Source organism: Leucoraja erinacea, chromosome 2 (genome assembly GCF_028641065.1).
Source record: "Leucoraja erinacea ecotype New England chromosome 2, Leri_hhj_1, whole genome shotgun sequence".
NCBI classification, from domain to species: domain Eukaryota; kingdom Metazoa; phylum Chordata; class Chondrichthyes; order Rajiformes; family Rajidae; genus Leucoraja; species Leucoraja erinaceus.
Window position 1 is genome coordinate 63048383 of NC_073378.1, and position 12685 is coordinate 63061067.

The 12685-nt window shown below is 40.4% G+C and overlaps 1 protein-coding gene across 1 annotated transcript in view; it reads left to right on the forward strand.

Moving 5' to 3' along the window:
• The window catches only part of clptm1l (CLPTM1 like), a 32274-nt gene that overhangs the window by 17289 nt on the left and 2300 nt on the right, over positions 1–12685 (forward strand). The window contains 9 exon segments of the mRNA XM_055658010.1: positions 1684–1768; positions 3174–3226; positions 3228–3278; positions 3414–3479; positions 9434–9484; positions 9845–9927; positions 10016–10050; positions 10167–10222; positions 11952–11996. Of these exon segments, the coding sequence (XP_055513985.1) occupies positions 1684–1768; positions 3174–3226; positions 3228–3278; positions 3414–3479; positions 9434–9484; positions 9845–9927; positions 10016–10050; positions 10167–10222; positions 11952–11996 (525 nt within the window).

Below are 12685 nucleotides of genomic sequence, written 5' to 3' on the forward strand. Positions count from 1 at the left end.
TACAGAGATCCCTAAAAATGGCAGCACCATGTGAAGAAATCATATGACAGGCTTCCCTTCATAGTTCAGAGCATAGAAATAGAAATGTTGACATGTCATGTTGCAACTTTATAAAATCTGGTTAAAATATCATGTGCAGTTTTGGTTGCTGGATTATAGAAAGGGAAAAGTTGGGACTGGAGAGAGTGTGGGGGAGATTTCCCAGGGCGTTGTTGGATTGGATGGCTTTAATTCTAGGAAGAGATTGGACAGGCTGGATTTTCTTTTGTTGGTGATAACCTGATAGACATATATAAGATTATCAGAGACAGATTGACAATGTATTTTCCAAATCCAAGGCGCATGGGCCCCGGTTATGCCTGGCTCTTTGTAGGGTACGTCGAACAATCCTTGTTCGAGGTGTACTGTGGCCCTATCCCCGAACCAGGGCATCGGAGATGTCCTCATTCTTTAGAGAACGGGGGTTCCGCTCTTCGAATATAGATGAGGCTCTCACCAGGGTCTCTTCTATATCCCGCAGCTCCGCTCTCACTCCCCATTCCCCCACTCGTAACAAGGGCAGAGTCCCCCTTGTCCTCGCCTTCCACCCTACCAGCCATCACATACAACAGATAATCCTCTGACATTTTCACCACCTCCAACGGGGCCCCAACACTGGCCACATCTTCCCATCTCCTCCCCTTTTGGCTTTCCGCAGAGACCGCTCCCTTCGTAACTCCCTGGTCAATTCGTCCCTTCCCACCCAAACCACCCCCTCCCCTGGTACTGTTCCTTGCAACCGCAGGAAATACTACACTTGTCGCTTTACCTCCCCCCTTGACTCTATCCAAGGACCTAAGCAGTTTTTCCAGGTGAGGCAGAGGTTCACCTGCATCTATTGCATCCGCTGCTCTAGGTGTCAACTGCTTTACATCGGTGGGCCCAAGTGCAGGCTTGGCGATCGTTTCGCCCAACACCTCCACACAGTTTGCATTAACCAACCTGATCTCCCGGTGGCTCAGCACTTCAACTCCCCCTCCCATTCCGAATCCGACCTTTCTGTACCGGGCCTCCTCCATGGCCAGAGTGAGGCCCACTGCAAATTGGGGGAGCAGCACCTCATATTTTGCTTGGGTAGTTTACATCCCAGCGGTATGAACATCGACTTCTATTTCAGGTAGTCCTTGCTTTCTCCCTCCTTCCCCTCCCCTTCCCAGCTCTCCCATAGCCCATTGTCTCCGCCTCTTCTTTTCTTTTACCGCCCCCCCCCCCCCCCCCCACATCAGTCTGAAGAAGGGTCCTGACCCGAAACGTCACTTATTCCTTCGCTCCATTGATGCTGCCTCACACGCTGATTTTCTCCATCATTTTTGTCTACTTTCGACTAGGTAATCAAAAGGTGAGCGGACAGTTTTAAAGGGGATTTGAAGGAAAAGTTTTGTTTAAAGTGCAAAGTTGATACCTGGAAGTCTGTCAAAGGAAGTGGTGGAGTCCAATGCAATCACTACACTTGACATATTTGGGCGGGTGCTTAAATAGCAAGGCACAGAATTATATGGAACTAATCCAAGCAAATGGGGCTAGTGTGGATGGGTAAAAAGGTAATGATAGTAGACCACATGGCTCATTCTGTGCTGTACAATTCTGACTACATGACTAAATTATTGTATTGGTTACATGAATATTTGATTTTTTTGTTTGCAGCTCCTATTTGATTTCTTGGCTTTTAAAAATGATATTACCTTTTGGAGGCGAAAGAAAAACATGGTTGGCATGTCAACAAAAGCAGGTAGGCATTAAGGGTAATTCAATGACCTTCGACAAATACTCTGATATCAACAACTCATTATGACCTCAGGAAGGATTATCAACTGTATTCTAAAGTGCCTGTTTTTCTTTAAAGCCAACTATTTTTAAACATAACTTCTGACTACAATGTTAAAAAGAATTATGTATAAGCAGGTACATTCCTTATGCCTGACCCATATTCCTCAATTCCTTGCACTTTCATGTTCCTATCAAAAAGCCTCTCAAGTGCCATTATCCTATCTGCCTCTCGCACCGGCCCTGGCAATGCATTCCAGGCCCCCACTACCCTGTGTGTAAAATTAAACTTTGTGTAGGAAGGAAATGCAGATGCTGCTGTACACCGAAGATAGACACAAAAAGTGGAGTAACTCAGCGGGGCAGGCAGCATCTCTGGATAGAAGGAATGGGTGACGTTTCGGGTCTGATGAAGGGTCCCTATCTTCCATTGAACTTTACCCGTACTTTCCTCCTCTCACTTTATGGCGATGCCCACTATTGTTGGATATTTCCACCCTTGGAAAAAGGTTCTGACTATCTGCTGTTTCTATTGCCCCTCATAATTTCATATACTTCTATCAAGTCTTCCCTCAACCTCAAACGTTCCAGAGAAAACAATCCAAGTTTACCCAACCTCTCCTTGTAGCTGACATCCTCTAATCTGGACAGTATTCTGGTAAACCTCCTATGCACCGTCTCGAAAAGCACCGCAGCCTTCCTGTAATGGGACAAGCAGAATTGCATGCAATATTCCAAATGCGGCCTAACCAAAGTCTCTTATGGCTTCCTGGCTCTTATACTCAATTCCTCCAGCAATCAATGCAAACATAGCATATGCTTTATTAACTACCCTCTCTACTTGTGCTGACACCTTCAGTGATCAATGAACTTGGACAGCAAGTTCCCTCTGCACATCAATGCTGTTATGGGTCTTGCCGTTAACTGTATACTTATAGTATAACTGTATACTATATATTGGCGTCGCCAGCAAATGTACTTACAAGACTTGCCAGATTATCTTCCTTCTACTATAAAGGGCCTGTCCCACGAGCATGCGACTCCATGCGGCAAGCGCGACCTAAAGGGCCTGACCCACGAGCGCGACATAACGTGGTCGCTTGAGTCGTACGGCCTCGTGGGGCCAGTCCCACTTCGATCGCCGGAGCGGTATGGAGTTGTGCGGAGCTGGTCCCGACATCGCGCGGGGCTCCGAAAATCTGACCGTGTTCAAAAATTCCGCGCGGCATGCTGTCCAAATAGATCAGATAACACTATACATAAATACAATCAATAGAGAGAGCAAAGGGGAAGATACAAAGTGCAGCATTTGACCTGTTCATGATGGCAAGGGACTTAATTTGAAGTAATAACCTTTTCTTTCATTGCAGTGCTTTGGCGATGCTTTAGTACTCTAGTGGTATTTCTTTTCCTTTTGGATGAAAAAGACCAGTTTATTAGTACTAATTCCAGCTGGAGTAGGTGCTATCATTGAGGTAATGTAAAAATCTGCAATTACAGACAGGATCCCTGTCAACCTTAAATGACACAAAATATTTTAATTTCATTTTGCGCTGATACCTTTCTCTGTTTGCATATAAATTAAATGAATCTGTTTGTCTGAACTGCAGGTCTGGAAAGTTAAGAAAGCCTTAAAAATCACTGTGAAGTGTCATGGTTTAAAGCCAGTATTTCAGGTGAAGTATAGTAATAAATTGGAATGCATATTTAATTATGCAATGAACAATGCTTTAATTATAGCCATTAACATTGAAACAGTTACGATTAGCAAGTGCTTAAATTGTGAGGTTCGCTAAGTCCTTTAAATGTTATAGTTAATTCATGTTATAATTTATTCAACCTGAATGTTATAATTCATTCATCCTTAATGAATCCATGGAGAAGGACATGGTTCTTGATATTTTTCTTGATTTGCAGCCAACTGATTTTGTATCTTAATCACATATACACAATTTTTTTTTTTTTTTTTTTTTTTTTTTTTTTTTTTTTTTTATTAGAAGTTAATACAGCATAAAACAGTACAGTGGCGCCTAATTTTAGGTGCCAACTATGTAATACCGTAATCCATTCTATGTACAACCTCTAGTTTTATGTTATAAGAAAAAAGTAAGCAGATCAAGAAAAAGAAAGCAATAGAAAGGGGAAAAAGTGGAAAAATAGATGGCAGAGAGTAGAAAAACGTGAAGTGTGTATATAAAAAATAAAAAAAGGAAGAGAGAAAGAGGAGAGTAGCAATAGAAGAGAAGGCCCCTTAAAAGAGAATTTTTCAAATCTGTATTCGGAGATGTAGATCTATCCGCGTCATGAACTGAAATCGGCAATCCTTACGGCACCGCTGCATCACATGATTCCAAAAAGTCGATGAAAGGAGACCAACTCTTTAAGAATTGGTCATATTTATCTATTAGTCGGAGTCTCATTTCTTCAAGGCGTGCTATGTCCATCATATTCCTAATCCACATTTTAACAGTTGGTGTGGTTGTACTTTTCCAAAATTTAAGTATCAATTTCTTTCCAATTATTAACCCATAATTAAAAAAAACATTTTGATCTTTATTTAAATTGGTATCTTCTCCTATTATTCCAAATATAATCCATTCCGTTTTGGGTTCTATTCTTGACTTGAAAATCTTTGTAAATATATCAAATATATCACTCCAAAATTTATTCAACTTTGTACATCCAACAAATGAGTGTGTTATATTAGCGTTTTGAAACAAACATTTATCGCATCTGGGAGAGACGTTTGGATAAAATTTGTTCAACCTCGTTTTTGAATAATATAGTCTATGTAATAATTTGAATTGAATTAAATTGTGTCTTGCATTAATAGAACAGTTATGTGTGTTCATCAAATATTTTTCCCATCTATCCTTCGAGATCTTTGTCATTAGCTCTTGTTCCCAATCTTCCCTTAATGCTTCTGTTGAGGGTGATTCTCTATTTAATATATTATTATAAAAGTATGATATTAATTTTTGTGAATCAGCCTTAATATTCATTGCTTCTTCTAAAGGATCTAAAAATATAGTTTGAAATCTATGTGTATGTTTCTTCATAAAGTCACATACCTGTATATATTTAAAATATTGATTATCCTTCAATTTAAATTTTAATTTTAATTGTTGAAATGATAACAGTTTGCCCACTTCATACATGTCCCCTACTTTCCTAATCCCCAGTCTATCCCATTGCTGATATGTGTTGTCGATGAGAGAAGGTTTGAATGCGGGGTTGTTCAGTAGTGGGGTTAGTAGTGATAAATTATTTAATTTCAAGGATGCTTTTATTTGTTTCCAAATTCTTATTATATTGTGAATAATTGGGTTCTTCTTATATATTATACACAATTGATAGATAGATAGATAGATAGATAGATAGCCTTTTATTGTCATTCAGACCGAAGTCTGAACGAAATTGCAGCAGTCATACATATAATACAATACAATAAAACAACAATAAACACATATTAACATCCACCACAGTGAGTCCACCCAGCATCTCCTCACTGTGATGGAGGCAAAAGTCTTAGGTCTGCAGTCTCTTCCCTCCTCTTCTCCCTCTGCGCTGGGGCGATACCCCCCGGGCGATGTTAAAAACAGTCCCGCGGCTCAAACACCGCGGCCCGGGGTGGTTGAAGCTGCCGCCCACCAGTTCTGCAGACGCAGCCGCTGGCCCGCGGCCGAACCCCGGACTCAGGCCACCACCGCCAGAACACCGTCCCAGCCACCCTCACGTGAGTACTGCGCCGTCTTCAGCCTCGGGCTGGGCCGCCCCGGACATGGGCGTCGCTTCTCCCCCGGACCGGGCCGCCCCGACTTGGGCGTCGCTTCTTCCCCGGGCTGGGCTGCCCCGACTTGGGCGCCGAACCTCCCTCGGGCTGCCAGCGCCGCACCTCCCCGAGCTCGGCCGCTCCGACGGGAGCCTCGTTCCACCCTCGGGCTGGCCGCCCTCACGGGAGCGTCCCAACCTCTTCCAGCCCTGAGCCGGACCACCCTCACGGGAGCGAGCTCAGAGCGAGTCCTGGCGGGCTCTGCCTCCGGAGCCTCGAGGTCGTCAGCTCCATTAGGCCTCAGCGCAGACGGAGGCAGAGAAGGGGAATACGACAAAAAGGTCGTATTCCCCCGCAGGGAGAGACTGCAAACCCCGTTTCAACCCCCCCCCCCCCCAAAAAACACAAACTAAAACCAAAAAACTAGACTAACCAAAACAAAATAAACAACATAAAAAACACAAAAACAACGGGACTGCCGGTAAGCCGCTGCAGCCAGAGCCGCGCCGCCACTCCAGTAATTAGTTGTGGAATTGGGTTAAAACAACAAAGCCATGTGTTCAATGCCTGGTTATCTTGTAGCAATTTGTTAAAAATGTTTAAAGTTTGCAAATTGTTCCGTGCGCCTAATGAAGCGCAGACCTACTGCCCTCCATAATGTTTGGGACAAAAACCCATAAATTATTTATTTGCCTCGGTTCTCCACAATTTGAGATTAGTAATAGAAAAAAAAATCACAAGTGGTTAAAATGCATATTGTCAGATTTTAATAAAGGTCATTTTTATACATTTTGGTTTCACCATGTAGAAATTACAGCAGTATTTATACATAGTCCCTCAATTTCAGGGATAAGTGAGCCAGTACCTTTAGCAGCCATACATGCCCAGGCCTTAACACCCCCACAAATGTGTTTCACAGCATGAGGTGGTATGCTTTAGATCTTGGGCTGCTCCATACCTTCTCTCCTCCATACTTTGCTCTTGCCATCACTCTGATATAAGTTAATCTTCATCTCATCTGTCCACAAGAACTTTTTCCTGAACTGTGGTTGCTCTTTTAAGCACTTATTGGCAAACTGTAACCTGGCCATCCTATTTTTGCGGCTAACCAGTAGTTTGCATCTTGATGTGTAGCCTCTGTATTTCTGTTCATGAAAGCTTCTGCGAACAGTGGTCATTGACAAATCCGCACCTGACTCCTGAAGAGTGTTTCTGATCTGTCAGAGAGGTGTTTGGGGATTTTTCTTTATTATAAAGAGAATTCTTCTGTCATCAGCTGTGGACGTCTTCCTTGGCCTACCAGTCCCTTTGCGATTAGTAAGCTCACCTGTACTCTCTTTCTTCTTAATGTTGTGCCAGACAGTTGATTTTGGTAAGTCTAAGATTTGGCTGATGTCTCTAACAGTTTTATTTTTGTTTCTCAGTCTCATAATGGCCTCTTTGACTTTCATTGGCATAACTTTGGTCCTCATGTTGATAAACAGCAATAAAAGTTTCCAATGGTGATGGAAAGACTGGAGGAAAGACTATGTGCTGAGAGCTCTCTTATACCTGCATTAAGGAGGCAATTAAACACACCTGAGTAATTACAAACACCTATGAAGCCATGTGTTCCAAACATTATGGTGCCCTGAAAATGGGGGGGGGGACTATGTATAAACACAGCTGTAGTTTCTACATGATGAAACCAAAGTGTATAAAAATGATCTTTAATGAAATCTGACAACGTGCACTTGAACTACATGTGATTTTTATTTTACAAATCTCAAATTGTGGAGTACAGAGGCAAATAAATAAATGATGGGTTTTTGTCCCAAACATTATTGAGGGCACTGTAAATGTCCATGATAGCAGGGATTTGAATGGTAGTCTGGTCCTACACTCCTGATTTTTCCCTTTGGACCATCAAATTGCTTTCCCTCACTTTTATTCAGTTGCCTTTTGAAAATCCTGTAATTCCCTGTAACTCACCTCAGGTGAGTTCAAATCCTGTAACTCACCACAGGTGAGTTCAGATCATAAACCATTCTCTGCATTAAAAAAAACCTTGCTCTCGATTCTCCTTTCACACTATTCTGTATTTACCGTCGTCTATTTACATAGAATTTAGAAAACTACAGCACAGGAACTGACCCATCACCCTGCAATGTCTGTGCTGTACATGTGCCTATCTCAAAGCAGAGATAGATAGATTCGTGATTAATACAGGTGTCAAAGGTTATGGGGATAAGGCAGGAGAATGGGGTTAGGAGGGAGAGATAGATCAGCCATGATTGAATGACAGAGTAGACACGATAGGCCAAATGGCCTAATTCTACTCCTATTCCCTATAACTTTATAAAGCCTCTTAAATGCCACTGTTATCTGCCTCCACCGCCATCTCTGTCAGCGCATTCCAGGCACTTAAAATTTGCCCTGTGCATTTCCTTTAGACTGTTCCCCTTTCACGATAAAGCTATGTCTTTTAATTTAGTTTAATTTAGTTTAGAGATGCAGCACGGAAATAGGCCCTTTTGCGCGCTGAGTCCACGCCGACCAACGATCCCTGCACATTAACACTATCCTACACCCACCAGGGACAATTTTTAAAGTTGTTTTTAACAGCTAATAAACTATTTTTGTTACTGCAAGCTGTGTTAAGGGCTGTGTGCTACATTATTTAATAGTGAAGTGTCGATGGAAGCAATAGCTTGTCAATTTATATGGCCTCCACAGTGTCACTAGCAGCCTGTGTTCTTAAAGTGACATTCCGCTATAACCAAAATCAGTTGCAAAGAGGTTTGTGATAATGCGGATTTACTGTATAGGGAACTGGGGGAAAGTTACTCTCATATCTATGATGTGATTAGATGTCAATGAAGAAAGATAGATTGTCAAGTGGTAATTTTCAAAGAAAGGTGACCAGGGAGGTTTTATCTGCAGAGGTGATGTTGATGGCTTCAGTAAATCAAGATATCATGTGAGTAGAGGGAACCAGTGGTTCAATGGTTCTTTATTGTCACACATGCAAACGCACAGTGAAATTATTTTCTTCTCCCGCGCACCCTACTGGGGGCTTCTGCCGTGCAGCGTACAGGAGGCCATATCGGGAACTCGGGTGTTGTAGATTAGGTTAGATGAGGTGCATGTGAACCTCAGTCTCACCTGAAAGATTGCTGGGGTCCCTGGATGGAGGCGAGGGAGGAGGTATAGGGACAGGTGTTGCATCTCTTGCCTCTCGCAGTTGCAGGGAAAGGTACCTGCAGTGGGAGTGGTATTGGTGGGATGGGGTAAATGAATGTGGAGGGAGGAGATTGGAAGATGAGATTAGTGGTGGGATCGCTTTGGAAGTGACTGAAATGTCGGAGGACGGTATGTTGGGTGCGGAAGCTTGTTGGGTGAAAGGTGAGGACCAGTGGAACACCCAACCTGCTCTGGGGAGAGCGAGAGCAGAACTATGGGACATTGAGGAGATAAGTGTGCGAGACACATCTATGACAAAAGGGGGTAAACCGTGAACAAAAGAAGACATCTCAGAAGTAAAGATGGGATATATTAGAAATTGAGGGGTGGTTAGAGCTGGAATGAGGTGTGGATGGTATGCAGATTGAAAATAGGAAAGAGGGTGAAGGTATGCCAGAATATTTTTTTCCTAACTTTCTAATTCTTATTCTAACCAATTCTGGTTGGTTTCTTCTGGAAAAAGATAATCTTTGATGGATTTTCTCCTGAACCTTTAGTCCCTAAGGGAAGATTTTGTTGCAGACCATCCTAAATTAATTTGGACTCTTGAGACTAAAGTAGACTAGGCTTCAAGTTGCCTAAATAAAGATATATTTATATGAAGCAATATAGATTACTGTTTATTTTTTCCTGCAGTTTGGAACATTTGATGAGTCTGAAAAAAAGACTGAAGAATATGATACTCAGGTATTTGGCTTGTTTTATTTGCTCTTCTACCGTGCTTCACATGGTTATTCGGGAAATAAATCTGAACTTGTTTGGGCCTCACAGATTATATTTGGTCACATTTAAGATGCATTACTAGTGTGAGACGTTGCTTCATTGAGAGAAGAGTAATTTTAAATAAAATCAGAATAGAGCAAATATCGTTGAGCAACATTTATGGGGGCGGGTAAATTGTTCATGTTTGTGGTCAACACTATAAGGTCCAAACATTTTAAGAGGCTGGCGCAATTTTTAAGAAATGTATGCTCGTCTTCATAATTTATTATAGATATGGTTATCTGTTAAAATTGTTTGTTCATCAAATGTAATTTGTGTCTTTAGGCAATGAAATATTTGTCGTACATACTTTATCCACTTTGTTTTGGTGGAGCTGTATATTCCTTATTAAATATGAAGTACAAAAGGTAATTATTATTGCCCCTTAAGTCAAATTTAAATTTGAATCTTCAAGGAATAATTATTACATTAGATTTACAATGTATTTATTTTCAGCTGGTATTCATGGTTGATCAACAGTTTAGTTAATGGTAAGTGCTAACAATGTTTTTTGGCTTTAAACAAGTTTATAAAAAAATCATTGATATCTTTGCTGAAATGCTTTTGTTGTATTGAAGTCATTAAAATTCATGTGTGGTTATTGCAGGTGTCTATGCTTTTGGATTCCTGTTTATGCTGCCTCAACTATTTGTTAATTATAAGGTTGGTGAAAAGATCATTATTCTGATTTGTGATTAAACTATTTTAGTGGAGATTAACAGGTCTTAATTGGAAACATAATTATCCAGATGCTATTTTGTGGATTATTCTCCTGTTGAACTATGTTGATACCCATTTGTGTGTGTATTATATCCTGTGTGAGTGTGTGTCTTTCAATTGATAAAAAATGTGTGCTATTTAATTCTAAACTGACAGGGTGATAGAAGTGTGAGATGTAACCTTTAGTCCACTACTTTCAATTTATCTTGTTTTTTGTTTTTCATAACTGATTTGTATAAGTCTGAACCTGACATCATACTTTTCAATATACATTAAAGTTTCTCTGAAGAGCAAATGATAAATTTGCCTTTTGGTGGTAGCCTAAGTGAATATTCATCACTATTTCCACCCTGCCTCCATCCATTTACCCCCTTCTGCCCAAAAACAATCTGACCTGCTGAGTAAGAGACTCAATGGCATCACATTATAGTCCTGGCAACAGTGGGCTGGAGTGGTGGGGGGTGAAAATTGAAGTGGCTAGAGAAATACCATCCAGTGTTCATGCAAATATGGTGGAAAATACACGAGTTGATGCTAATTTGGAAAGGTTTTATCTTTGCTATGATTGCTTTACATAATCTCTCAGATCAAACAGAGGGAATGATTTGAAATGAGCAAGACTAGGTTGGCATATTGAAGCCCCAATAGGCCAAGAATTCAGGAGACTAGATTTTGAAACACCATGTTTATTTAAAAAAAAAACCCTCCTTGCCCATGAGCACCTCAAAAAACAAAAACACAAAAAAAAAACCTCTCTTGATTGGAATACTAAAACAATAATGTCCCGATCCCCTGAATGGATCAAAGCCAATGAAATCGGTGCATATTGAGCTTGTTCTGAAATGAAATTTGTGGTAAACATACAAATACTAAACATGTTTCGTTAGTACAATTTCAAGTAATAAGTGTATCCATGAAATAAGAGGCTCCATGATCTAACATTACACGATAAATCTAATTCTGGTGTTTTTACATCGTATAATTACTTCCACAACTATGTAACACACTTTATAACCATATAACAATTACAGCACGGAAACAGGCCATCTCGACCCTTCTAATCCGTGCCGAACACATAATCTCCCCTAGTCCCATATACCTGCGCTCAGACCATAACCCTCCATTCCCTTCCCATCCATATAACTATCCAATTTATTTCTAAATGATAAAAAGTGAATACTTTAAAGTTCTGGAAATAAATTGTATAAAAAATAATATTTTATCATAAAGTTTAAAAGCCCAATTGAATCTTTGTGAAATAGCTACATTGGTTTTCAATAGTGAACTTTACTAGGTAATTAATTTGCTAGGTTCACCTGTCATTGAAGTGACTGGGCTTGATAGTCTTGCCACTCCTAATGACGTTTTCTACCATATACTAAATGCTTATTAAACAAAGCTGTTACAGCATATGCTATTTGCTCCATTTTGCTTTTCATTTCAACATATTTCTCAAAGAATGTATTTTGTTAGAATAGTTATGTTCTCGGTCAAACTCTTCATTAGCAAACTGGGTGACAAATATTCAGAATTTGGTCTGAGTTCATAAAATGTACTGGGTTGATGTACGGATGCTCTTCTCATCACACTAAAGTGGATTCCACATGTAAGCTTATAAATGTGATATTAATAATGAGAATTTTTAGAATTAATAATTTTAATTTATTTACAGTTGAAGTCTGTGGCACACTTACCATGGAAGGCTTTTACGTATAAAGTAAGCTATTTTTATAATTATATTTGCATGTCTAAACTGAAACCTAATTCATATCACACTGCAGTTGCATGTTCTCTTTTGGCATATTTATTTGCAATTCAGAATCTTGTAAAACACCTTTGCTTGCATTGAGCATAACTGAACGAAAGCTATTATTGCTGCTATGTCAAGTGGCATTATTGTCTGTCAGTCAGATGATGGTTTACATTTAATAAAAAGTACTTCTCTCAATGATTGCCGTTCCAATCTGAGAGATTGGAATTTTGTTGTTCCCTTACAGAAAAGTGCACATAATTTAGTTATTGAGATTTTACTGGATTAACTTCGATAATTTAACTTCAAAGCACTTTTTAAACAAAAAGTATGAATGATTGTGTTCCACTCGCTGTTTGAGAGACTAGCGTCCTCCCAGAGCCAATCTGGTGACTAAGGTTGCCTCTTCTTGGCGATAGAAGCAAATCATGAAGAAAGATAGAGGTTAGAAGTCAGTATGGAGGATGATGAAAGCAAGTTCAGTTGACAGGAGCATGGCAGGATTGTTGGTTTAAGTTGCATTTATTTCAATGTGAGAGGCCTGATGGGTAAGGTGAATCAACTGCATTGATAGGTACCTGCAACTGAGAGGTTATAGCCATGACACAAACATGGCTAAGGGAGGGACAGGACTGGCAGGTGCTTAATTCCAGAGT